Source organism: Capra hircus, chromosome 11 (genome assembly GCF_001704415.2).
Source record: "Capra hircus breed San Clemente chromosome 11, ASM170441v1, whole genome shotgun sequence".
Classification (NCBI taxonomy): Eukaryota; Metazoa; Chordata; class Mammalia; order Artiodactyla; family Bovidae; genus Capra; species Capra hircus.
This window is the reverse complement of record NC_030818.1, coordinates 105,383,882-105,411,048: the sequence shown is the minus strand read 5'-3', so window position 1 is coordinate 105,411,048 and position 27,167 is coordinate 105,383,882. Positions and strand designations below refer to the sequence as shown.

The 27,167-nt window shown below is 55.3% G+C and overlaps 1 protein-coding gene across 2 annotated transcripts in view; it reads left to right on the top strand.

The window, feature by feature from the left end:
• The window catches only part of CACNA1B (calcium voltage-gated channel subunit alpha1 B), a 217,778-nt gene that overhangs the window by 170,299 nt on the left and 20,312 nt on the right, over nucleotides 1-27,167 (top strand). For both annotated transcript variants that reach the window (XM_018056199.1, XM_018056200.1), the window contains exons 25-37: nucleotides 240-336; nucleotides 1,425-1,585; nucleotides 2,856-2,993; nucleotides 3,717-3,918; nucleotides 4,138-4,302; nucleotides 4,632-4,742; nucleotides 5,089-5,172; nucleotides 13,329-13,334; nucleotides 16,752-16,868; nucleotides 17,258-17,323; nucleotides 18,463-18,554; nucleotides 20,591-20,735; nucleotides 24,471-24,598. In XM_018056199.1, coding sequence (XP_017911688.1) covers nucleotides 240-336; nucleotides 1,425-1,585; nucleotides 2,856-2,993; nucleotides 3,717-3,918; nucleotides 4,138-4,302; nucleotides 4,632-4,742; nucleotides 5,089-5,172; nucleotides 13,329-13,334; nucleotides 16,752-16,868; nucleotides 17,258-17,323; nucleotides 18,463-18,554; nucleotides 20,591-20,735; nucleotides 24,471-24,598 — 1,512 coding nt within the window. The remainder of the gene's footprint in view (nucleotides 1-239; nucleotides 337-1,424; nucleotides 1,586-2,855; nucleotides 2,994-3,716; nucleotides 3,919-4,137; nucleotides 4,303-4,631; nucleotides 4,743-5,088; nucleotides 5,173-13,328; nucleotides 13,335-16,751; nucleotides 16,869-17,257; nucleotides 17,324-18,462; nucleotides 18,555-20,590; nucleotides 20,736-24,470; nucleotides 24,599-27,167) is intronic.

The following is a 27,167-nucleotide window of genomic DNA, read 5'->3' as shown; positions in this document are numbered from 1 at the left end:
GGGTGGGTGGGAGTGCTGAATGATGGGATCTGGGGTGATGAGCTCTTCCTGCCCAGAAGCTCAGTTCTCCCTGGATACCAGGTGCCACTGGCCTGGCCCCAGGCCTTGTCCCCTCAGGCAGCCTGTTGGGGGAGATGCACTGGCCTGAGGCGTCTTCAGGACCAAGGCTACCCTGTCCCCAGTCCTCTGGGCACAGATGTGCACCCTACCTGTCTACATGGGTGGCTTCTCCCTTCTAGAGGCTCCAAAGGGAAAGACATCAGCACCATCAAGTCCCTGAGGGTCCTGCGTGTGCTGAGGCCACTCAAGACCATCAAGCGGCTGCCCAAGCTCAAAGTGAGAGTCTGGAGTGGGGCCTGGAGGGGGGTGGGGGCTGCGTGTGCGCATGTGCACCCATGTGTGTACACGTCTATAGGTGGACTTCGCGTGTGTGTACGTGTGTGTACACACGTACGTGCAGGAATGCATTGCGGGGTGCACATGTGTATCTTGCCTGGCCCCCTGCAGCTTCCCGTGTTGGGTGGGGATGAGCATAGCTGAAGGGAGGCCCCCACGAGGGAGGCCCTCTGTTGTGTGCATGGGATGGGTTCTCAGCTCTGTGACCATGTCCGAGGGGGCTCCTTCTCTGCACGTCTTGTGAGGCTGTTCCTCCACTCGGGCACCCACACGACCGAGTGTTCCCTCAGCAGCTGTGGTGCAGGGGTCAGGGTCACAGAGGTCAGGGTCACAGAGCAGGGGTTGGGGAATATGGCTTAAGAACTGTGCTGCAGTCTAATTGTTGCTGAGCTTGTGCTTAAATTCACTTAATCCTCCAAGACTGTACAGTAACATGTTAGGAGAACCTTTGACCTGCAGGCCGTGGAGACACTAAGTGATGTGAGGTTCTGGGGGTGGTTTGCTTAGAGCCCATGTTGAAGGGGCAGCTCAAGGGTGACTGAGGCACCAGGGCCAGGGCTGCCAAGGCAGCTGCCCACGTGTGGAGTGTGCCCCGCAGGGCCCCGAGAGCTGGTTGCGGATTGGCCTCTGTGCACAGCCAGCAACAACCAGACCAGGTGGCAGGGAGCGGCTCACTGGAGAACAGGTGGCCTGGGCAGTGGGAGCAGCTGGGAGTCCCCTCTGGCCCACGCACGTGCCCCAAGCCCTGCCCTGAGCTGGCCTCATGTCGCTGGTTGTCTGCCCCATCCCGAATGCACTGCCCTCAGCCTAGCCCTGTGCCTCCCCTCCAGGCTGGCCCGAGGCCTGGCTCAGGGGCCTAACGCTGGCCTCAGCCCCAGGCTCTCCGTGGTGTCGGGCCCCTGCCCACACCGCCTCTTCCAGCACCTCCTGCCCACCCTTCCGGTCCAGGAGGGCCCTCCTGGTCCCCAGTCCAGACCCTGCTGGGTCCCGGGCTGGCCCCGCCCCCTCACAGCGCTGCCCCTCCCCAGGCTGTGTTTGACTGTGTGGTGAACTCCCTGAAGAACGTCCTCAACATCCTGATCGTCTACATGCTCTTCATGTTCATATTTGCTGTCATCGCGGTACAGCTCTTCAAGGGGAAGTTTTTCTACTGCACCGACGAGTCCAAGGAGCTGGAGCGGGACTGCAGGTGAGCCGGGCCCCTCCGCGGCCCCCGGGGCCGTGCCTGGGCCCTCCCTGCCTGCACACCTCAGGGAGCTCAGTGCGGCCTCTGCTGGACGCTGTGTCAACCCTCAAGATCCAGGCTGGGCCCTAAGGTTGGGGGCCGCCCCAGGGCTGAAACCACGTCCTCATCTCTGGGGCCTCGCGCCCCGGCTGAGCAGACCAGAGGAGTGCCCTCAGGGAGGGGCGGGGGGACGGCTGGTGCCTGGTGAGCACTGCCCTGGGCTTTGCACGCAAAGGGAACCGGGCGCTCTGTGTGCCGCTGCGGCTGTCAAGGCCTCTGCTGCTGTGGCCCCGGTGGGCTCCCTCCCCTGACCGTTGGATGTCGTCCTTTCTGTCGTCAGACCTCGCCGAGTGCATCTGCCTGCCTGTTGGTGGGCACGTGGGTCGTCCCCACGCTTGGGCTGCTCTGGCCGCTGCTGCTTTCAGTCTGTGTGCAGCTGCTGCTGTGCGCAGGTGCTCTCGTCTCTCTCGAGGATGAGCCTGGAGGTGGGGTTGTTGGGCTGCGTGGTGATTCTCTTTGTCAGTTTCAGGAGCTGCCAAACTGTTTCCTACCAACAGTGTCTGAGAGTTCTGATTTCTTCACGGGCTTGCCAGCGCTGTTATTTTCCTTTTAAGAAGTGTAATTGTAGCCACTTTAGTGGGGATAAAGTGGTGTCTCATTGTGGTTTGGTTTGCATTTCCTTGATGATTCGTGATGTGGAGCCTCTTTTCCTGTGCCTATTGATAATTTGATGTCTTCTTTGCAAAAATATCTATTCAGGTCTTTTTTCCATTTTTAAAATTGAAATGTTCATCCATTTTATAACTGATTGTAATAGTTGTTAGTATAGTGCTGATAGAAAGCCCCTTATCAGACAGACGGGTTTCTGTCTTTAGTGCCATTTTGAGTGCTGATGATTTCCTTTGAAAGACAGAGCTTTCCATTTTGACGAAGTCCGATTTCTCTATTTTTTCTGCGGCCCCCTATATTTCCTTCTAAGCGTCTTACAGAGTTACTGCTCACATCTAGGGCTTTGGTCCATTTTGATTCAGTTTGTACACATGGGGTGAGATGGGCGTCCGCATCCGTATTCTTGCCTGAGGACACCCAGTGGTTTCAGCACCATCTGATGGGGAGACCAGTCTTTCTCCCCTGGACGGGCGACCTTTTCCAAAGGCCCGTTGACTGGAGACGCGGGGGCTTGCCTGGACCCTTCGCCTCTGACCTCGGGCTCCCTCTGCGCCCCCACCCCTAGGGGCCAGTATCTGGACTACGAGAAGGAGGAGGTGGAAGCTCAGCCGCGGCAGTGGAAGAAGTACGACTTCCACTATGACAACGTGCTCTGGGCCCTGCTGACTCTGTTCACCGTGTCCACCGGCGAAGGGTGGCCCATGTGAGTGCTGCCTGGCTCCTCACGGCTGCTCAGGCGAGAGAGAGGGGCAGCTGGGGTGGGGAGCTCAGACTCTGCTCCTGTCACTAAGCAGATACGCCCTAGGCTCTGTGCTCACCGGTGAGAGGAGGCCCTCCCTCTGGGAGTGGGCAGCCTGGAGGAGGCGGAGAGTAAGCCCAGAGCACAGTATCATGAGCTCCTAACAATCCTCGCTCGGCGGCAGGGCACCGGAGGGAAGAGGAGCTGGCCGCTGGCCTCGTTAAGGGGAGCCTGAGGGCGGCGTGTGCTCAGTGCCACCCTGGATGGCAGGGGCTTCCTTTAGGGCTGAGAGGGCCCCCCCTCAGAAGGTAGGAGCGATGCTCTGCCAGGAGACTCTGCTGAACCCAGGGCTTCCCGACCACAGGTGAAGCAGGGTATGGGTAGGTGACCTGGTGTGGGATGGGAGAGAGCTGGGCAGCGCAGGACTGCGGGGCCTCTCCCGCTTCTCCTTGTAGGGATGGGACCTCAGGCAGCCAAGGCCCCCTCCTGGGGGTCCCCAGCAGCCCTGAGTACAAGCCCTTTGTCGGGGGCAGCCCGCTGCTGGGAGACACGGCTCTCCTGGGGAGCAGGCCTGGCCGTGCCTGGCTCCGCCCCCGGCTCAGCCACGGAAGCCCCCGTGACGCGGTCCCGTCTTTCCCCGGGCCACGCCCCCCTGGGCCCTGACGCTTGGTGTCGGCTCTCGGCCAGGGTGCTGAAGCACTCGGTGGACGCCACCTACGAGGAGCAGGGCCCGAGCCCCGGCTTCCGCATGGAGCTGTCCATCTTCTACGTGGTCTACTTCGTGGTCTTCCCCTTCTTCTTTGTGAACATCTTTGTGGCCTTGATCATCATCACCTTCCAGGAGCAGGGGGACAGAGTCATGTCTGAGTGCAGCTTGGAGAAGAACGAGGTGGGACCCCCTGCGTCTCCATCTCCAGGCAGCTCCCTGGTGGGCAGTGTGGTCAGGGCCCTTGGGCCTCCCTTCCGTGTGGGGACCGCTGGCCAGCATGGGCTGGGGGCGCTGCCTGGAGAAGGCCTTCTCTCACTGGGGCTCTGTGTGTGGCTGGGGGAGGGCGTGTGCAGGGGCCTCAGGGGGTCCAAGTCCTCACTTCTCCTCTCTCCCTCGCAGAGGGCTTGCATCGACTTTGCCATCAGTGCCAAACCCCTGACGCGGTACATGCCCCAGAACAAGCAGTCGCTCCAGTACAAGACGTGGACGTTCGTGGTCTCACCGCCCTTTGAGTACTTCATCATGGCCATGATAGCCCTCAACACGGTGGTGCTGATGATGAAGGTGCGTGGGGCCTGCACGGTGGACTGGGGGCGCCCGTGGACATGGGGCTCGACTCCAGCCGTGTGGAGGGCCCGCTTCTCCTGGGGCGCAGGCAGCAGTGATACCACCCTGAGCACCGGTCAGCTTGGGTTGCCTACGTAGCCCTGACTCCCTGGTTGTCCATGGGCTGAGAGCGTAAGAAGGTTCTGGAGGACACGGGGGGAACAGGGAGGGGTGTCCCAGCGTGGCAGGTGTGTCTGCCCACTGTGCTCTGACACGAGGTCTTCAGGAGCCCCGTGGGGTGTGTCGGGGCAGCGGGTCCACGGCCAACAGCACCTTTCCCTTGGCAGTTCTACGACGCGCCCTACGAGTACGAGCTGATGCTGAAGTGTCTGAACATCGTGTTCACGTCCATGTTCTCCATGGAGTGTGTGCTCAAGATCATCGCCTTTGGAGTGCTGGTGTGTGCCTTAGCCCCTCCTGGCCTTTTGGTGTCTGGGTTCTGGCCTGCCCTCTGTAGGGAACCTTTGGGTGTCCATTGTTTGGAGCTGGGATTCCCTGAACCCCCAGAGCACATATGACCCTGAAGGGGCCCCAGGGAAACGATTGCCAGGTTCTGCCCCACCTCTGCCCCCACCCTATTCCTGGAGGGGAGGGGATGTGTGGCCTTGTGCTCCGCCCACCTGCCCACGAGGGAGCCCATGTATCCTCTGCTACCTTCTTGACGAGAGGCCACCTCCTACAGCTTGTCTGCAGAGCCTCCCCACCCCCGCCAGCCCAGCACTAACTGCCCTTCTTTCTCTCCAGAACTATTTCAGAGACGCCTGGAATGTCTTTGACTTTGTCACTGTGTTGGGAAGTATTACTGATATTTTAGTAACAGAGATTGCGGTGAGTAGCTCTCCTGCCCCTGCAGGCCCTGCGTGGTCTCCCCACTGTGCCTCCAGGCCTGGGGGTTAGCTCCTCCTCAGAGGATGCTTCCCCACGAAGCTCCTCCCCAGAGGCGAGTTTGGGGGCTGGGTGTCCTGTAGGCAAATGCTTTATCTTGGGTAAGAAATTGGTTCCCAGAAGGTCTTCCAGGCTGACGGCCTGAGAATCACCTGGGAGTGTAAGTGACCGGGAAGAGAAGGATCTTGTGATTTCATGTGCGTCTAATACGTGTGCACCTGACAACTGGTTCCCCAAAATACAACTAAAGCCGATAAGGATTTGGAGTATTTTAAAATATCAGGCTTGTTTTACATACGTGCGTGTGGGTGCACGCACACATGCTGAAGATTCTAGTTCTTACTAAAATGCATGGATTGTATCTGAAAACTGACTGAGGGCTGGAGCATGAACATGTCTCAACAAATTTGAAATAATCTGAGTCATAAAGCGGTGTTCTCTAAGCACAACAGATTGATAGAATCAAAGACAGAAACATCTATATCAGTGTTTCTTAAGGGAATTCCCTAGGAACAGACAGTGAGGTGAGGGTTCTTGTAAAAGTTATGTTTTAGGACATGTTCCGAGACAGAACCGTGGGGGAGAGCTTTGAGGAGGTGGGTGGGGAGAGAAGAACCAGAGGGGCTGAGGTTCCAGCTCCATGTCAGGTGAGCTGGATCGTCCCCTAGAGGCTCTGGAGACAGAGTGGGTCACAGCTCAGAGCTGCAGAGTTCTGTGCCCACCAGGCCTCGGCTCAAGGCTTGCCTGGGGTGTGGATTCCCAGGTACCCGAGTGCCCTGAGGCAGGTAAAGCAGGCTCCCGCCCCCTGTGCTGCTGGGCCTAAGGGCCACGTGCAGGGCGGGGGTGTCTGCTTGCAGCCCTGGCCCCACCCGGCTCTGCCCACACTCCACGTTGGGTCCTGTCTCTGGCTTCAGGTGGTGCTGGTCGTGACCTCAGGGAGGAGGGGGTTGATGGGAGAAGGAACAGGGCGCCTACGGTTGCCACGGGGACCCACGTCATCGTGGGGTCTTTGCTGTGGCCAGCCCTCTGCTGCTCCGGTTGGTGGTCGCACCGAGTGAGACAGTCTTCACGCTGTCCCGCCAGGGCCCCGCTCGCTGTGCCTGTGGTGGCTCTGGCTGCCACGATGCTTCAGGCACAGTTCAGACTGGTCCCAGAGACTTCTAGAAAGGCCCCCGGGAGCCCCTTGATTTCCAGACAGACTTCTCCCTGCCCCGTGCAAGGGCAGCTCTGCCCCTCGCACCTTGGCTGAAGAGCCCAGAGTCGCAGGAGCCTCGGTGGCCTCCTGGGTCCCATGGAGGAGGCTGTCCCCGCCTGTTCGAGTCAGGGCCCCTAGATGTGCCTCACCTGAGTTCGTGGGATGGTGGCGCAAAGCCCCCCTGGGCTCCTGTGGGTGACAGGGGCCGCCTCTGCTTTGGCTCCTTGTTTCCTAAATCCATGCATTTTTTCGGGTTGGGCACCCGGTATATCTGTCGGCCATACGTTCATCTTGAAGGACAGCCCCACCATCCCAGTGTCTTTTCTGTGCCTGCAAGAGGCTGTCCCAGCATTCCACCTGGCCGACACCTGAGTGATGTGGAGGCTGACGTGCTAGCAGGTCCTGGGCCTCACGCCCTATTGGCCCTCCTTTCTCCTCCTAGTGGATGTCCTGTGGAGTCTCGTTCTGGTGCGTCTCTGACGCTAGTGTATCAGCCAAGGCAGGCCTGACCCGAGGTGCGAGTGGTCCCTGTTGAGACCCGTCACTGCTGTTTCCAGGTGAAAGTTTCCCACCAAGTGACTGCTGGCAGCACCAAGTACAGCTCTCCTCAGGGGCCTGGAGGTGGCCTCTGCTTGTAACGGGCAGGTGTTCAGTAGCGGCCGTGGCTGTATTAGCTTTGCTAAGGAGGAGCCTGGCTGTTGGGCCCAGGCACAGCCTTCCCCCGAGCTGTCTCAGTCCCTGCCTTTGTGGGTCTGCCGTGTGAGTGGGGGCTGGTGACGGGCCCTGCTGACACCTGTCGGCCGCCGCATCCAAGGCACATGGGGTTTAGCGCCTCTGTAGCTGGGGGTGCCGGGGTGGATGTTGGCACATGACACATAGTGTCCGTTCCCAGGTCCAGCCGGTGCCTCTGCCCCAAACCTTGTTCCCTCCAGAGGCCTGAGCAAGCTGGAGTCCTTGCCTTATCACAGACACCTCCTTCCCACACACACACACGCACACGCACACGCACACGCGCACGCGCACACGCACACACGCACACACGCACGCGCACACACGCACACACGCACACGCACACACGCGCACGCGCACGCGCACACGCACACGCACATGCACACACGCACACACGCACACGCGCACGCGCACACGCACACGCCATTGTAGACTGGGCATACCACTCAGAGCTCTGCCTCAGGCTGTCTCTTGGGGGCCCTGCCTGGGGCTCTGCTGAGGCATGTACTGGCATATCAAGCCAGTCCCTCCATAACCAGGTTTTGCGTGTTACTGCCCAGTTTTAGTGACCATCCCACGACGTGCTGGGAAAGGGTGCCCTGAGAAGAGACCTGTGTGACAGAGGCGGGAGGCTGGGCTGGGCCTTCCTGTCACGTGACTGTGGCCTCTAGACTTGCACCCGTGTGGCCCCAGATGTGGCGTGTCCACTGTGCCCTGGGCGGTTGCTGGGCCTGCAGCACATGGCTCGTGAGGGCAACTTTGGTGCTATAGGTACGGCGTCTCATGGTCAGACAGTCTCTGCAGGGCCTTGTAGCCAGGCGTGACGTCTCTGCAGATGACGTAGATCTTTGCTCCAGGAGCCTCGGTGACTGTATTGACTTTCATGTGGGGGCTCCGAGGGCCTCACACAGGTGTTTATCTACCACAGATATCCCTAGCACCATGGGGCCTGCTGGGGCTTGTGGCCTGAGTGGCAGGCTCGCGACGCTGCAGTGTGGGCCTGCTAGAGAGCCTCCTCTTGCTCTGAAACCCAGGAGCTTTGAGTCACCTGATAAATGGGAAACAGCAGTCTTTCTTTAGTGGTGCGTGCTATCTCCCGGACCCACAGGAGTCTTCCAAGAGTTGGAGGCGTGAGGTCCAGCCTTGGGGTCCATGTTCAGTCATGGCTCACACCAGTGGGTTATAACAGTCTTGTCACTAAATCTCCCCCTAAAACATGGGGAAAGACCATTTTAACCTTAAATATGTTCTAGAGAGTGGAAGAGGGAGCATTTCCTAACTAGCTGTGTGAGGCTACATCATGCAATGCCTTGAGTCTTGACATCAGAAACGTTAAAAAGAGGGTGAGAAAGGAAGATCATAGTCCACCCTCACTCACAGATGCGGAGCGCAAACCAGCGTGCAGGCAGGCCAGACCCCGCACTGTCCTGGAGGAGTGCAGTCAGGGCTATCCCAGGAACAGCAGGCTCCACAGCAGAAAGTCTGCCACTGTAATGTACATGAACAGGTCAAAGGACTCTGTTAATAAGCCGGTCACAGTATGCAGAAAAGATTCTCAAAAAAATTCAGATTTTATTCATGATGAAAATTAGTGTGTGTTAACTTGATGAAGAGCATTCACCAAAAAGTCCTATGCAAGTATCTACGGTGGTGAAATTTGGAAAGAATTCCCTTTAAAATCAGAAAAGGACAGTGATGTCTGTGACCACTACTTCTTTTCAACACTGACCAATACACCAACAGTCCAGTAAGCTGGATGTCAGCTCGTAAGAACAGATTTCTGTCTATTTTGCTCATTGCTGATTCCAGTGCTTTAAATAGTACCTGACAGTTGGCAGGTATTCATAGATACTTATCGAATGAATAAGACAGAAAAAATAAAGTGAATATTTAAGTTTCAGAAGAGGACTAAGTAAACTGCCATCAGTCAAAGATGGCATACCGTCTGTGGATGAAATCTAGGATAATCTAAAACTAATTACGCGTGAGATTGCTCAAGAGAGTGTATTGCATTTCGTTACAACGTCAGCACTCCCGATGCTAAACCTAACAAGGTGTGTGTGCAGGATCGCTTTGTGCAGAATTATCAAACGTTACTAACAGGTGTTAAAGAAGGCCTGAATAGATGGAGTCGTACGTCACGTTAAGAAGTGTTAATGTCATAGAGATGACAGTTTTCCCCAGTTGATCTACAGACTCAATGCAGTTTCAATAAAAATACCAATTATTTTGCTTTTCCTTTTGTTTGTCTCTTTTTATGCAATTTGGCAAGTTGTTTTTAACATTTATAAGAAAAAGAAAGGCTCGCAAATGGCCAAGATACTTGAGAAGAAGGTGCTGCTGGGGGGCTGTGGTGGGGAGGCTGCTCCTGACAGTGAGGAGACATCCTGGAAAGTTGTAGCAATTAAAACAGTGTGGTGTTGGCATAGGAATAGCTCAAGAGCCTGGACACAGACTCAGTTGTGTTTGGAAACTTGGTGTGTGACTCCCTGTGGGCATAACTGATGAACAACACAGGGGAAAAGAGAGATTGGATCTTGGTTCATACCATTCACAAAAATACGCAAATGGACGAAAAAACTCAAATGTAAGAGACAAGACTTTAAGAGTCTTAGAGGGAGATGCGAGAGGTTATCTCTAAGACCTTGAGATGGGGATGATTGTTAAGCAAAATATATGCAAAGTACCAGCCGTAACTGGAAAAAATTGTGTAAAATGAAGGTTTTGTTTCTCAAAAGGAGGAATGCCAGTCCATGAGCAGGGAAAGCAGAGTCACATCACACTCCTTCATGTGTGTGTGTTAAGATCTTTGTGCGGTGCCTGTCGTGTGCTCAGCACTGTCCTAAGTGCTGGGACAGATGAAGCTCCTGTTTCATCCTAGTGGGCAGGACACACAGTGTCAGTGACTCGGGGGGAGACAGAGCAGAGGGCGTGAGGACTGGGTGCTTGTGTGTCGCTGAGGCGCGGCTCCAGGCAGCGAGCTGGGCTCACGAGGAAGCAGAGCCGATCCAAGCTGGGGGCAGCAGAGGCCCCCTCAGGGCTGAGGGGGTGGGCACGGGGGCTGCACAGGGAAGGCTGTGCAGTCAGTAGAGCTTGGCTTTTCTTCTGAGTGAGACGGGAGGACTTGGAGGGTTTTGTGAGGAGCGACACGATCTGGCTTTTAAGACCACAGCCCTGGTGGCTCTGTCGAGACGTGTGTGCAGGTGCACGCGGAGGCTGTTTTAGCTGGGTTGTCCTAGAAACAGACCTGAGACAAGGGTGTGGTTCAAGTTGCTATCTGGAAGCGAGTGGGAAGGAAGGTGGGCAGCTTGTGGAAGGTGCTGGCAGGTTAGCTGCTGTTCTATCCCTGGGCATCCCCACCAGGCATTGTCTGCCACAGGTAGAGGGGCCAAAGAATCACTCTATATTGGGCTTCCCCGGTGGCTCAGTGGTAACGAATCTACCTCCCAGTGAAGGAGGCCCGGGTTCAATCCCAGGAAGATTCCCTGGAGAAGGAAATGGCAACCAACTCCAGTATTCTTGCCTGGAAAGTCCCATGGACAGAAGAGCCTGGCAGGCTGCTGTCCATGGGGTGGCAAAGAGTTGGATGTGACTTAGTGATTGAATAACAACTCATCATTTATTGATGTTAGGCCTGGGAAAGCTTTCAGGAACAAAGATATCAGCTCTGACAACTGGATATTGGGCCACAGAAGATGTGTCTGTGGCCCAGCATTACTGCCATGAGCCAAGAGTGGAGCTGGGGGGCTGGGGAGCAGTGAGACGTGGTCAAGTTCTGGGTGTAAGTTCAAGGTAGAGCTGTAGATGAGTCAGATGGGAGTGTGAGGGATGAAGCAAGGATGGCATCAGAAGTTTTATCTGAGCGCTTGGAGAAGTGGTCGGTCTTTCATTGAAAAGGGAGAAAATTGTGAGGAACAGGTTTTCTGAGGATGGTCCGGCTGCACTTAATCCATGTTAGAGTTCAGTCCGGCTGCCCTCCCTGGAGTCGTCCGTGGGCAGCTAGAGGAGACTCGGGCCAATAGTGTAAGCCTGGGAATTGTGAGCCTGTAAGATGGGATGGTATGAGATCCACGGGAGCAAAGAGTGTGAGACACACACACAGTGACCAGGGCTGGAGGGCAGAGGCCTTGCAGACTCCGGTGGAGGTTAGTGTCCAGAGTGTGCAAGGCTCTTCTGTGAGCCGAAGGTATAGTTGGGCATCTTACAGAATAGAAGACATAAATGGCCATGGAAAGATGCTCAACCTTATTTGTAATCAAAGAAATACAAAGTGAAATGGCACCGAGATGCCATTTCACACCTACTGGTTTGTCAAACAGAACTTCCGATGTTGCCAGCGGTGGGTGAGGATGTGGACGCTGCTGCTGGGTGTCTGGGAAGGTCGGGCATGTCTGTAGCTACACCCTCCGGGGTGCGGGTGTGCAGGGTGCCTGAGCGGATGCGCCTGGAGACGGTTTTACTCTGATGCTCAAGGCAGTGTCTGCAGCAGCGGTAGCAGCAGAAGTGGTGTGCTGACACAGTGGGTGACGTCCTCATCGAGAGGGTGCCCCTCAAGTCGGTGTTTGCTCAGGGCCAGAGCCTAAGCTCGCCTGAGCCCGAGGGGCTACATACAGTCTAATCCCATCACAGAGTTAGGGAAAGACAAGTGTAGCACATTTTAAGAGTTTGGGCTAAAACAGTAAAGAAAAGCAATTATTAACAACAGTTAAGTGTAGTTACTACATCTGGTGGAGGAGGGCATGGCAACCTACTCCAGTATTCCGGCCTGGAGAATCCCCAGGGACAGAGGAGGCTGGTGGGCTACAATCCCCGGGGATCGCGGAGCCAGACACAGCTGAGTGACTAAGCACAACCACATCTGGGGAAGAGAGAGACAGGAAGGGCTTTCAGAGTAACGGGGACGTTCTAGTTCTTGAGCTGGATGATGAATATATGGATGATTTATTACCTTTATTTAAAATGCGTGTGTGTATGTATATAATTACACATATTCTTTTGTTTACATGAGGTGTTTCATGGTTTTGAGAAGTTAATGATTCAGGCTGAAAGCTGAGAGCTGCCGTTTTAACAAAAGAAACAAGGTTGTTTGTTTTGCCAGCCGTTGGCCTTGCAGTACGGTCTGGTTGCCACCCGTCCACTGTGTGTGGGCTTCCCACTCAGAAACGGTTCCCCCGTGTGGTTTTTGACGGGTGCTCTGCTTCCCTGGACACAGGAATCTTTATTCTCCTGGAAAAAAGGATCCAAACACTGGGCTTCCAGCTGCAAGGGCACAGCCCCGGGGCTTGGGTGCGTGTGTGCCTCGTCAGCAGTGGGTGGTGGCTCAGGCGGCTAGTGTTATAGACGTGCTGTCTCCCAGGGATGCCTCTCCAGAGAGAGGCCCTGCAGCTGCTGGACACTTGAGGGGCAGCTTGCAGATGTTCGAGACCCTCCAGGGCAGCCTCCCTCAATCCTGCACACTCAGCAGGTCTGGTGGGAGTGCTCAGAATCCGCCTGGTCTCAAAGCTCAGCTGCCCAGCTGCTGCTGATTTCCGAGGGCAGTCTTCTTGCTGTTCTGCCTGGAGGCGGAAAGATGAAAGCAAGCCACCCTGTGGATTTCCGTGTTGTTTTCCTTTCTCCATTTGTAGTCACTTCATTTGTTACTTTGTGGACGCACTTTTTTTTCCTGAGGCAAAAATATGAGTGTCAGTTGCCACCCCCAACTTAAAGTCACATAGAACAACAGCCTTAATAACCAGGGCCGCATAGAGAGAGTGCTCCAGACCAGCGTGAAACTGACATTGATTTCTTTGCCTGGAATAAAAAAATAAGTGTCTGTGAGTCATCTTTGGATTTGCATTACAAACAAATGCAAATGACGCCTCTGTCTGCGTAACCTACAGATTTCAAACGTGTTTTGATTTGGTTCATTTTAAGCAAAATATGCAGTTTACCAAAATCCTAAAATTTTCCAGTGAAGTATTCAGAGTTTGAGTTTTCGCTTGTGTTGATGACTCATTTTCTCTTTTGTTTTCTGTTTTTGTTCTTGATTTACCCTAACCTACCTGCTGACTCACGCCACCCAACCAACATACAATGCGAAAACCATGTCTCCGTCTGTATGTTGCGCGCCTGCTGCTCAAACATCCCAATTTGTAAATAACACGCAAATATCCATCCATGAAAACATCACGTGTAGGAAACGGTTGGTTTCGTGACTTATACAGTTCTTGAAGCTCTCTGCTTGCGCTGCTGCCCTTTTCCTCTGCTTCCTGTCACCCTCACCACCGCCCTCCTGTGCTCAGAGCCCAGCTGTACCCGCCCCCTCTGGCCTCTAGCGCGCTCTCCGTGGCTCCTGGGTCCAGCAGGGCCTTCTGAGGGCCCTCAGGGGCCACTTGATCACAGGAACTGGCCTTGGGCCAAGGGAGGAGATAGGGGCTTCTGAGTGGGAGGCAGGTAAGTGTCGAGACGGAGTCAGAGCTGGGGGCTTGCTGGATGCGAGGGTGGACCTGCTCCCCGTAAAGTCCACGGTTTCTGCCGCGTAGCCATCTCCCTTCTGTCTACCTCTGTTGGCCAGCAGACCAGGTGGGCTTGGGTCCACCTCTGATGAGGTCTCCTGTCGGGTCCTTCCTGGACAGACCTTCCGTGGAGGCCTGGCTGGGGGGCACGAGCCTTGGGGGATTGTCCTGACTGAGTAGGAAGAGGGCCTTTGCCCCAGGAGGCAGCGGAGAGCTGGGCCTCCATCCAGCACTGTGGATTCCCGTGTACCCTGGTCAGCGAGCTTGTGTGGAGCCCGTGCAAGTGGTGTGGACAGCGCCTCCTTCCGGTCTCAGGAAAATCTGAGGGAGCGTGGGGATGCTGGAGCCGAGGCCTTGGCTAGAAGGTCATGCAAAGAGCAGATATTTCAGATTCCTGAACAGAAAGTGAGTGTGGTGAAGCGGTTCACAATCGGAGCAGAAAAGCTTGAGTTTTGAGAAAAAGACTTTTAAGCCGCAGAAGTGCCAGGCTGCATCTTTAGCACGGGCTCTGCTGGTGTCGTCAGGCCCTGGCTGAGCAGAGCAGGCCCCTCGGGCTTACTCCTTTTCTCTCTGTCTCTCCTCCTGTCTCCCCCATCATCAGTCCCCTCGAGAACGAAGCTGAGTAGGAAAGCAGCTTGTTCCCTGTGCGGCTGCACCTCCTCCCCAGCACGTGTGGGGCCCCTGGCACGTGCGCACAGCCTGAGGGGGAGCCCCTTGTTCTGCTGTGAGTCTGCCCAGACGCAGTGATGTGCTTGGACACAGGAGGTGAGGGCCTTGGCCTGGGCCCCGCTTGTCTTTGTGGCTCCCATCTCAGTTTTCTCGATGATTCCTCACCCCCAGGCGTGACGCCCTAACACCGCCATCGTGGGGAGGAGGAAGCAGGCGCTCAGTGGAGCTGGGGACCAGTGTCCCCTCAGTGCAAAGCAGCTGCTGCGTTGAGGGGTGCAGCATTGACCTTTCCGGCTCAGAGGCAGGGGCGACGAGGGGGCCTGACGTGAAAGCAGGTGTGTCTGCTCCAGGGTGCAGCGGAAACCGTGGACTCTGGGGGATGGGGAAGGCTGTGTGCACCTCCAGGGGGTTGGTGGAGGCCAGGGGTAACCGTGCTCAGCCATGGGGAGGCCGCCGTGTGCTCGCTGCCCCCACTGCCCAGCATGCGGCCCGCGTGGTGGTGTCTGGCGGCTCGTGCTCTGGGTGCAGTCATGCTGCGCTCAGGCCATCACACTGCTTGCGGCATCTGTAGCTGCCTCACCACCCTCCTTCATGACTCTCTAGGGCTGTCTGTCTGTTGGCAACCCCGCCCTCTCCGAGGTGCCCACTGGAGCCCCGAGGAGAAAGTCTGGGAGGATGGGTGGCGCCTGGGTGTCAATGGGAAGTCTTATGTGGCTGAGCTCTGTGTCCAGGGACTTGAATGGACAGCACCTTCCTCTGTCTGCTCTGGTATCCGTCCCTTCTTTATTACCCAGAAGACTATTTCCTCCCAGTATTTTCAGGGAATCATCTTGTCGTGCCAGTTGCCTGAGCAAAGCGCTTTTGTCCTGGCCCCTCCGGAGCCACGTGCGCAGGGGGTTTCAAAGTGAAGAAGCTTGAGGGGGCAGCCCCCCGCCCTTGCTATGCTTCACTGTCTGGTGCAGAGGGCTCCCCGACACCGTGAACAGTCCCCCTTCCGACCTCCTGAGAGCGCCGGCTCACCGGAGAGTCCTCGAGGCCCAGGGGACTCAGACAGAGAGTGTGGGTGTATCTCATCTGCCCTGTCTGCCCTGAGGGTCTCTTTCCCCAGCACAAGCTAGTGAGGGAGCTGCAGGCAGATGAGAACACCCTCCAGGATCACGTCCCGAGGTCCACTCTGCCTTCTTGCTGATCTGGGCCACAGTCAGCCCTTCTGTTCCTGCGAACTGCCCTGTCCCCCTGTGGCATTGCCTGAAACTCGGCACCACCCCGAGAGTAGCTTATGTCCCTCACCAGCAGACAGTCCAGAGTCCCGGGTGGAAGTAAAGAAGCCAGCCCCGGAGATGAGGCAAGCAAGGGGTGGAGTGAGGCCTGTCCCCTGACGGACGCCTCGCCCCAGCCAAGATCAGATGGGCAGCCCTGGAGTAGGCCGCCGCTCCTCCTAGGCCCTGGCACCTCCCGCATGTGCTCGCCGTTGCTGCTGCCTCATCCAACACCTGCTCTCTTTTCTGTGTCTGACCACTGAATCTGGCAACACAATGTGTCTAGCCTGAGCTGCTTGCATATTTTAAAACAGCAAAGTGTGAGGAAGCTGCTCTCAGGCTGTGTGAGGGTGGGAAGAAGAGGGCACCTGGTCTCTAAGCAGGCAGGGCAGGAAGCCCCCCGTGCCCCTGAGCACCCCTTTCTACTCAGGGACACTGCCCAGAGCCGGGCCCCCTGAAAGGGATGCGCCAGGGATTCAGGTGCCCTTGGGCCAGGGTGGAAGCGTTACTCCCGGGTCATCTGTGGAGTCCAGAGATTCTCGGTTTGCTTTGTGCTTGACGTCAGACCCTCTGGATGAGGGCATGCTGCAAGACATCTTGGGTTCTCTGGAGCAGAGTCCGGTCTGGGGGCTACGGAGGGGGCTTCTCGGGTGGCAGCAGCAGGGCTGCCTCCACCTACACCTGCTGCCAGCACTTGTCTGCAGGTCCCTGCCTGGCCCCAGAGGACGTGTCTGCCCCTCTGCTGGGCCCCGTGTGGCAGGGCCTTGCTGGCGTGTGGGAGACAAGGGCATGGCCACCGAGTCTGAGGAGAGGCAGCCCCGCCCAGTGCCCGGGCTGCTGAGCCGTGTGCTGCAAGAGGCGGTCAGCATCGGAGGCCTGGCTGCGGGCGGCCTCCCGCTCCACCTGGCAGCAGGGAGCTGCTTCACAGGACTCCTCTGTCCCTCCCTGTGGAGGGAATGTCTCTGATTTGCTGCATGAGAAGTTGTTTGCAATGACAAGCTTTCCCTCTGGAAGATTTTCTGGTGGCTGATCGCTGCTTAGACTGTGGAGCAGTCTCTCTCTTCACCTGCTTTTCTTCGGGGCACAGTGACTCGGGGAGGTGGGTGGGGAGCAGCCTCCCTGTGCCTGTGGGAGGCTGGTTTCTGAAGGTCAGAGTGCAACCTCTTTTCCCTGCAGAACAACTTCATCAACCTCAGCTTCCTCCGCCTCTTCCGTGCCGCCCGGCTCATCAAGCTGCTCCGCCAAGGCTACACCATCCGAATCCTGCTCTGGACCTTCGTCCAGTCCTTCAAGGTGAGGCTGGGCGTGGCCAGGCGGGCCTGACCGCTCCCGCGTTGTGCCGGTGGGGGAGCTCCTGCCCCACCGCCCAAGCACGCTCCTTGGGAAGAGCAGGGTGGGTGTGGCCTCCGCGGTTCCTGTGACAGTTTGTAAGGACACTTCCAGTTTTACAGAGAGTATCTTGTTTACGCTCACAAAGGGCTGAAGTGGCTTTCACGACTTGATTTGTAAACGAAGATGATGGGCGCTTGGTGAAGGGGCTTGATGGTCAGTGGGGCTGGGTCTGTAGTCAGCCGAGGCTGGTGCCGCCCGGAGGCCCAGCCAGCGTCCGCTCTCCAGGTGCGGTGCAGGCAGGGGCCGGGTGGCCCCCCGGGTGCTGAGCCGCCCTCCCTGTGTCTCTGCAGGCCCTGCCCTACGTGTGCCTGCTCATCGCCATGCTGTTCTTCATCTATGCCATCATCGGCATGCAGGTGGGTGTGTGCAGGGCCACCGCGTGACAGCAGGGGCCGGTTGGCACTTAGCAGTGTTTCTGTGAGCCAGGTGCCAGTCTAAGCACTTTGTGAACTTAATTCTTAGGAAGACTATTCTGTGGCTGAGGCCAGGCATTGCCACCCTCTGTGGACAGATGCGCAGCCCTGCTCTTGTGTGGAATCCTGCTGGTCTGTGTCAGGGCACTGGTGGGCACGGTTGCTTGGGTGCTGGGCCCGCACAGTGTGGAGTGTTTGAGCACATCCGCATGGCCCAGGTGGCCTGCGCCACAGCAGCTGGTCATGCCTTTTGCCCAGGAGCACTTCTGAAGGATGTAGGGATGGGAGGTGGTCTCAAATGTTAATTTGTGGTGGGAGGAGGCAGTGTCTTAAAGGTTAGCTGAAAGCCGATTTTTAAACTCTATTTTCAGAGATTGAAAGTTCTCTTGCTTGAAATTTAATGAGATCCGATGTTATTTAAAACAAACACATGTTTTTCTTGCTTTGGTCTATGGACATACAAAAACATAGCCCAGTGATCTTTGCTTCTGAGGGATATATGATAATTCATAAATCTTAAGCTGGATTCCAGATTCTACGCTGCTCAGAGTGAGGGGCTCATCTGCATTTCTAACCATGAAAGAAAGAAATTAAAACGGGTGCAAAGCCCATTGTGGTGTTTGCACAAAAGTGTTAAAAGAAAACTTTCCGGTGACCTGTCAGAATATCGGTGTAGTCACTGTTCTGGGGTCACTGATGAGAGTGAACTTTAAAATGACTCCCTCCTTTTGTCTAGCAGAGCCGCCTAAGCTTAGCTCCGGGCCCCCCTGTTGACTACTTCCGCTGTTCGATGCTGGACAGGCTCAGAGCCAGAGCCTGCGCGAACTGGGCTGTGGGGCAGTGGCATGTCAGGCTTTCCAGAGGTGTTCCCTTCCCTGGAAAGAAATACACAGATGCTGCTGGAGCCAGACACCCTGACCCTGTAGCCCCAGCAGCAGTGGTGGCAGCTCTGGTCGGGGTCTCTGGGGGAGGGCAGTCCTGGCCCATCCCCACGTGCACGCCCACAGGCTCTTGCCTGGCCGCGGCTCCTACAGGCCAGCGGCAATGGTCTGCAGTGCTGTCTGCCTCCTCCTCCACTGCAGGTGTTTGGAAACATTGCTCTGGACGACGACACCAGCATCAACCGTCACAATAACTTTCGGACGTTTCTTCAGGCCTTGATGTTGCTCTTCAGGTGTGTTGTGGGAGGTGGAGGTGGGTCCAGAGCCAGAGGCTCCTCATCAGTGTGTTGTATAGAGGTGGGTCCGGGCTCAGGGGCCCTTCATTCAGGATGGACCCAGCCCGCCGCTCCTGGTCATACTGGCTTCTCTGCGGTGGGCCTTCCCAGTTTCTCCTCCCTTTCCGCTTGTCCTTCCTTAATGGCTCCTGGGCCTGAAGGGAGGCCCCCGAGGCAGTTGGTCTGAGACCCCTGGGCCGGGCTGGCTTGCCTGCCTTGTCTCTGCTGCCCAGTGAGGTTTTGAAGGACAGGTGTCGAAAGAGACTTTCTGGGTGTGCCATCCCCAAGCTTCCCATCAGCTCGCCTTAGTGATTTCGGGGATCTCTGGGATCAGGAAAAGCGGGCAGCAGAGAGCTGCTATCGACAGGGCGCACCTGCTCAGTAGCCCAAGGGACCAGCCGGCCAGACATGTGGATCTGAGGGCAGCTCCATCCGCCTCCGTTGCTCGCAGCAGCTGCAGTTCCCACGGCTCCCGGGTGCAGTCAAGGGGCGCACCAGGGCAGGGCCTTGAGGAGCACAGACTTGTGTCAGCTCAGAGGCCTCCCTGCAGAGGTGTATGGGGGATGGCCCCCCAGCCATTGCTCTCAGGCATGGACGCACGTGGACTGTGGCTGTCCACCACCTTGACGTAAGAAGGCACTCCTGGGTGGAGCCCAGAGGGTCGGCTGTGTCTCCTTCATTCACTGTGATCCTCAGGGAGGGGGGAAATGTGCTCTCTTTCATAATTGATGGTGAGGGGCCTCATAATAAATTAATATTTAGTTAATAAATAAACAGCAGACCCCTTCCTGAGGTTTCCCTGCTCCACTTTTGGGGACACCCAGCTCAGCTGACCCTATGCAGATGTATTTGGGGGGGTGTGGGAGTTCATTTTTTGGAGGGTGAGCTCAGCCCAGGCCTGCTTCACTGAGTTGCCTGGAGAGAGTTTCTGACTTACTCTTTGCATCAGATAAACAGCATCCTTAGGCTGACACTTCCCCGAGTAGTGTCATTTCTCTGGACTTTAGCTCTTACCTCCACTTCATTTCTTTGTTTATTAATATCCTGCTTTGTGTGACAAAAGATATGAAGCCAGCCTTGATTTTAAACCTTTGATCTCAAAGACCTCTGTTCCTTCCTCATCACATGGGCACCCTCATCATTCAGGCCTGGCACAGGCTGAGCCGGCCATTGTCAGTGGGGAGTGGACCCAGATTCTGCCCAGGACTGACCACACGGCGGCATGCTGGGCCCCGTGCAAGTCTGGTGCGCATCTGGCCCCTGTGCTGGCTTCACGCACAGGAGCGAAAGGCCACACAGGCGGGCTTCTGTAGTAGCTGCTCAGGGTCGAGGGTTCTTGGTGTGTTCAAGAAACAGTAGAGGTGGGGGTGGCTGCAGTAGAGAGGATGGGGACCGTGGTAGGGGATAAGGTCAGGGAAAAGGCAGCTGCAGGTCCGCAGAGCTCTGGGCAGTCATGTAGTCTGGGGTCCTCGGGGAGGCCTTTGATCTGATCTGGGCTACTGAGCGGGGAGCGTCCAGTTAAGGAATTGTTGCTGCAGCTCAGAAGTGGTCGTTGCTCAGCCCAGGGAGGTAGGGGTAGTAAGAGCCTGGCTGGTTTTGAAGGCAGGTCAAGATGTGGTGAGAGAGAGGAGGCAAGGATGACTCCCATGTCTTTGGCCTGAGTACTGGGAAGGATGGAGTCACTGTGTCCTGAATCCAGGAGGACTAGGTGACACACGCTGGGGAGGAAGGAGATCAGAGGCCATGGGGGGAGCTCACCACGGTGCTGACCTCGGTGCCGTGATCTCTTTCCTGTAACACGTGCTTTCCCCCTTAGCAGCAGCTTGAAAATCTAATGCCAGAGGTTTCTTTTCAAGAATCAGCATCTGTTAGCCAGACCTAACACCTATGCAGGATCCCTATGGGAGGGAACGCAGTTCTCCTAAATTCCTGGGCTTCCTTCCCGGCCAGTCCTGGGCCTTCCCTCCTGGCCTCATGCTCTGCCCTCCTCTCAGGAGTGCCACCGGGGAGGCCTGGCATGAGATCATGCTGTCCTGCCTCAGCAGTCGGGCCTGTGACGAGCTCGCCAACGCCACGGAGTGTGGGAGTGACTTCGCCTACTTCTACTTCGTCTCCTTCATCTTCCTCTGCTCCTTTCTGGTGAGTCCCGGACCCCGTGCACACCCCACTGCCACATCTGCCTGGCTCAGACCAACTCGCGTCCCCCTGCTCTCTTGCTAACATCTGATTTTGACCCATGATGCATGCAAGCTGATTCCATGTTGATGGTCCTTGTTTCCCTGGAGATGAGGACCATGTTAATCCTGAGAGGACCCACTGAGTAAGGAGCTCCTGTGGGCCTGCCTTTACTTCCGTGGAAAGGGTTTCATGTTTCTGTGGGGCACTGTCCCTCAGTTCTCAGCTAGAAGGGCTTGAGCACCAGCACTCCAGCCAGCCTGCCTGTGCCTGACGAGGCTCAGGAAACGCGCGCGGTCAGGCTGGAGGCGTCAGCGGGCCACGTCGCAGTGAGTGGATTTTATTAAAAGTCAGCAGAAGCCTCTGGGAGACTGTGCACAGTGACATCATCTGCTTGGCACCCTAAAACGTCACTCTGGCTTCTGGTCGGGAGAGGCTGTGTGTGGCCAGGAGCTGACTGGAAGTAACGGCTGGAGAAGGGAGGGTGTGGAGGAAGCTGTGTGGACGGGGGCTGCCCTGTACAGGCAGAGCTTACGTGGCTGGTGACTGAACATGGGCATGAGAGGAAAAGGGGAAAGAGAGCTGTGTTCCGGGGTTTGCTGGGGTGAGGCAGTGGGTGACACTCCCCAGTCGGAAGGCTGGGGAGCTGCAGGCGGCGGGCGGGAGGGAGTGGAGGCGCGTGGGGGCCTCTGGCTGGAGATGTAAGCTTGTTGTCGTCAGTGATCGGTGTATCAGTCAGGCTGGATGATACCCTCTAGGTCCCTGTGTGGTCCAGAGACCCACGACTTAAGCATCACCTGAGCACTTGTTAGAAATTCAGATTCCTGGGTCCCTTCTAAGACTTACTGTACTGGAATCTTTGGGAGAGGGACCCAAGGGTCTGAGTTCTAACAATCTCCCAGGTGCTTCTACTCCCCCCCATGTATATACTTTGCTGTACACTTAGCGTAAATCAACTATACTTTAAGAAAAACTTAAAAAAATTAAATACCAAAAAACCCAATGGCAAGATAGGAGGCCTCATACTTTGTGATTTAAAAATTGACACCAAAACTTCAGTAAATCAAAACAGTATTATATGGCATAGATCCAAACATATACACTGAAGGAACAGAATTGAGACTAGAAATAAATCCTCATATACATGGTCAAAAGATTTCTAACAAGGCTGCTGAAACCATTTAGTTAGGAAAGATAATCCTTTCAACAAATGGCGCTGGATACCTGCACGCAAAGAAAAGTCAAGTTGACTTTACTTTCACCACATATGAAATTAGCTGGGGACTTCCCCGGCTAAGACGCCACACTTGCACTGCAGGGGGCGTGTGTTTGATCCCCAGCTGGGGAAACAGGATCCATATGCTATGGGGCATGGCCAAAAAAAAGAAAAGAGAAAAGAAATCACCTCCAAATTGATAAAGACTTGAAGACAAGAACTTAAACTATAAAACTCTTAGAAGAAAACATTGTAGTCTCAGATTCATAACCTCAGCTTTGGCAAAGGATTCTTAGATTTGATACCATAATCCTGAGTAAGAAAAGGAAAAAGTGGACTATTCAAAATTTCAAACTTTTGTGCATCAGAGGGCACTGTCATACAAAGTGACAAGGCAACCCAAGGAATGGGAGAGAAGTCTCGCAAGCCGTGTATGTGATAAGGGCTCAAACCCAAAGCGTATAAACAGTTCCTGCATCTCAGCAATATGAGGCAGCCATAGACAAGCGGACAGAGGGCTTGAAGAGACATTTCTCAAAGAAAGAAGACTGCACAAATGGCCAACGAATCCATAGAGATACTCTCAACATCAGTAATCATTAGGGAAAAGCAAATCAAAACCCATGAGATACCACTTCATCCCTATTAGTACTGCTATTTGAAAAACCAAGACAGAATAGCAAGGGTTGTGAGGACGCGGAGACACTGGCACCCTTGTGCACTGCACGTGGGAATGTGAAGTGGTGCCGCCACCGTGGGAAGCAGTGTGGTGGGCCCTTAACACAGCAAACGCAGAGTTGCAGTAGGACTCAACAGTTCTACTTCTGGGCGCGGCCCGAACGTCCATCAGCAGATGAATGGATACACACGTTGTGGTTCAGTTCAGTCGCTCAGTCACATTCAACTGTTTGTGACCCCATGGACTGCAGCACACCAGGTCTCTCTGTCCATCACCGACTCCCGGAGCTTGCTCAAACTCATGTCCATTGAGTCAGTGATGCCATCCAACCATCTCATCCTCTGTCGTCCCCTTCTCCTCCTGCCCTCAATATTTCCCAGCATCAGGGTCTTTTCCAGTGAGTCAGTTCTTCGCATCAGGTGGCCAAAGTATTGGAGTTTCAGCTTCAGCATCAGTCCTTCTAATGAATATTCAGGGTTGATCTCCTTTACGATTGACTGGTTTGATCTTGCAGTCCAAGGGACTCTCAAGAGTCTTCTCCAACACCACAGTTCAAAAACATCAATTCTTCAGTGCTCAGCTTTCTTGATGGTCCAACTCTCACATGCAGGCATGACTACTGGAAAAACCATAGCTTTGACTAGATGCAAAGTAATGTCTCTGCTTTTTAATATGCTGTCTAGGCTGGTCATAGCTTTTCTTCTAAGGAATACGTGTCTTTTAATTTCATGGCTGCAGTCACCATCTGCAGTAATTTTGGAGCCCCCCAAAATAAAGTCTGTCACTGTTTCCATTGTTTCCCCATCTATTTGCCGTGAAGCGATGGGACCAGATGCCATGATCTTCGTTCTGTGAATGCTGAGTTTTAAGCCAGCTTTTTCACTCTCCTCTTTCACTTTCACCAAGAGGCTCTTTAGTTCTTCTTCACTTTCTGCCATAAGAGTGGTGTCATCTGCCACAGTTGTCATAAACAAGACCTGCAAAGGAATGTTTCTCAGCCGTAAACAAGAATCAAGTTCTGACAAGTGCTGCAATAAGGGTGAACTTCGAAAGCATCACACTAAGTGAAAGAAGCCTGACACAAAGGTCATATGTTGTATGGACCCTTTTGTTTGAAATACCCAAAACAGATAAATTTCTAGGTACAGAAAGGAAATTGGTGGTTTCTAGGGAATGGGAGGACAGAGGTATAGGAATGATTACTTAGTATCATGTATTCTTCAGGAGTATGAAAAAAATTCAAAACTAGGGAAGTGGTGGTTCACAGTTGTGCAGACACTAAATGCCGCTGGATTGTAGATTTACTTGTATGTTAAGTGAATTTCAACTCAGTTTAGAAAAACAAAACAAAATGCCTGAGTTTTAGGTCTCTAGAGCTCAAGTTATTAAGTCCAAAGTCGCCACTTTCCTTGAAGGCTTAGGTGAGAAGGGGAAAGCTGGGGACCTCACAATGGGGAAGATTAACCCAGATGGCAGGACAGATGGTGAGCAGGAGTTGATGGGCCTGAGTGAGGGTGGTGCAGATGTAGAGACCGAAGCCTTTAGAGGACCAGATCCTGGGCTGGGGTTGGCCTGTGGGACCTGGAACCAGGGAAGGATGCTGCTGTTGGTGGTGGCGATGTGCAGGGGGCCTGGGAAGCCCTCTGAGAGGTCATGGGGAGAGCAGCTGGGGCAGGCTCTGCCTGAGTCAGTGACCTCTGCTGCCCTAACTGCCTCACACAGAGACTTCTGCTGCAGGGGAGGGGCAGGGCAGTGGGCAGGCTGAGGTTTCTGGACATCACCTCTTTTCCTTCCTGTCCTGCAGATGTTGAACCTCTTTGTGGCTGTGATCATGGACAATTTTGAGTACCTTACGCGGGACTCTTCCATCCTAGGGCCTCACCACCTGGACGAATTCATCCGGGTCTGGGCTGAGTACGACCCGGCTGCGTGGTGAGTGAGCCCCGGTGCTGCGTGGCCCTCAGGGCTGGTTCCCACCACCCACAGGTCTCAGCACAGGGCCGGGCGGCTACAGGCATGTTTCGAGCGAGCGACCCCCTTTGGGCTTTGGTTGGGAGTCGGGATTCCGTCCAGCTTCCTCCTGGGCGGTACACTCACGCTAGCTCCCTGTGCCCTTGCGTGCAGCTCCCTAGGCTGAGAAAGCCTCTTCCCAGGCCTGCAGTCCAGCCCTTAGGAGGTTGCCTGGGGGTTGTGGAAGGTCTTCAGGGGGTTGTGACACTCAGGTTCCTATTGGGCAGGAGCTCACTGTCTTCTCACAAGGCATGTCACATCTGGGTTGTGAGAGGTCACAGGGCGTCACCCTCTCATAGCTCTGAGGCCTTTGTGGCCAGAAACAACGTGAGGCCTTAGTTCTTTCCCTCCATGGGCTCAGGGCCCGTCTGCCTGCTACCTTCCGGAGGACAAGAGCCAGCGCGCCTCTCTGTCACCAGCCCAGGCTGTGAATAGAGGGTATTCGGTAACCTGCTCTTGAAATCGGATGAACTGCCAGAAAAGATCCAGCGTGTCTGACGCTCTTTGGTCGTGGTGCAGACCTGATACTGTGTTGCTGTTTCATAAGTGAAGTGGAGTCGCTCAGTCGTGTCCGACTCTTAGCGACCCCATGGACTGCAGCCCACCAGGCTTCTCCGTCCATGGGATCTTCCAGGCAAGAATACTAGAGTGGGGTGCCACTGCCTTCTCCTTGCTGCTTCATAAGTGAGGGCCGAGTGCTTCCAGAGCAAGGGTCTCCTGAAGAGTGATTGGGTCAGAAGACAGTGAAGGTGGTGTGTTCCTTTTGAGGGAGTCCTGTCCACCTGTGACGTCTTGTCCTCAGGCCCAGCTCAGCAGTGTGGGTCCTCCACTGCCTGTTTGTCTGTCCCTTTGTTGAGTTCATCCCCTTGCCCATTTGTCTGTCCTTTGCCGAGTACTCGTTCCCTTGCTCAAGCATTCAGGCACCTCCACAGCCAGGACGTGAAGAGGCACTGAGGACCTGCCCTCTGCAGCAAGACATGGGGTGTGCTTCCCCTTCTTTCTCCCAGGCGCCCCAGCCTGCCTGCGTCCCTGTTGCGTGACTCTGCGTTTGGTCACCCCTTGTGTGGTGGAGGCCTGGAGGAGATGGTCATTGTCCTCATGGGAGGACCCTGGGACTCTGAATCCAAGCTCAACAAGGGGAACACTAGGGAGCTTTCTGATTCCCCAGACCCCCAAAGGGCTGGGAGCTTGGCTGGGCTCCTGCACCAGTCTTCTGATCCAGTCTTCTTAGACTTCACACCCCATCATAGTGAGGACACAGGTGCTGTGTGAGGCCCTTTCCACTGGGCAGCGCCAGGGCCCTGGGGCTCTTCTGGGCCTAGAGCATCTCTGAGTGTGTCTCACTGCCCTGGAGAATTTACAGTTTTTATGCAGGGCAGAACAAGCCTGCCTGCTGTTATGTCTCGCGCTGTATATGGCTTTCCGTGGTCTTGGGAGCCCTGTCATTTTCAGCACATTTGCCCGTAGCACGCGCTGGAGTTCACAGGCTCAGGTGTATTCCTGGGCTGTCTGGTCAGGAAGGCCCAGTCAGATTGAAGGGGAGACTGATCACACCTGAGACCTGGTCCTTGGCAGGCAAAGGGCAGGAGAGAGTCCAGCTGAGGCAGGACTGAGGCTCATTCCAGGAGGACCCTCCTGACTGTGGCCAAAAGAGTTACCGCTGTTTCTGGGCATATTTTTCCCCAGAGGAGACCTGTGTTGTAGAAAGCAGAGAGATTGTGTAGAATGTGATTTGGACTAACAGGCAAAGGAAGATCAGTGCAGGGCTGCCAGAGGGGAGTGACGTCCCCCAGATCTTTGTGGACTGTAGACCCAGTACCTCCCCAACAGCCCAAAACTGATCCAAGACATACAAGAAGTGGACCTGGGCCAGGCTGCAGCTTTGCGATTGTGCACAGAGATGCTGACTGTTTCCCAAACCCAGAGTGCCAGACCTGGGGCCTCGGGAGGACATGGGCATTCAGGAACACGGTGAAGAGCTTATGGAAGAGTAGGGAACAGCATGGAAGCGTCGCCGCAGGGCAAAGCACCATGCGAGGTAACACACGACCTGTGGTCCGGAAGGGGCGCAGACATGGCCTGCAGCTGGCACTCAGACCTGCTGCTCTGGTGAGGGGCTGGGTGGAGACGGCCAAGCAGACCAGGCTTGGACCCCTCCTCTGGGCAGGCCGGGGCATGCTTTGAGGCTTCCATTAGCCTCTCCGACCGACGCAGGGCCCTGACCATCTTTATTTCCCAGGGACCATCTGCTGTCTCCGTATTCTTGGGGAGCCTGAAACAAAAGCGAACTTTATGAAAATCCCTCAAGCTTTTGTGTGTCTGTGTATATACTATGTGTGTGTGCACAAGCGTGTGCATATGTGTTCTCTGTGCACAGATCTGTGAACACCAGAGTGTGTGTGAGCGTGTTTATGTGCAGGCAGGCACACACCTGTGTGTATGTGTTTTTGTATACATGTGAGGGCAGCGCATCTTCACGCGTGTGTGTGCG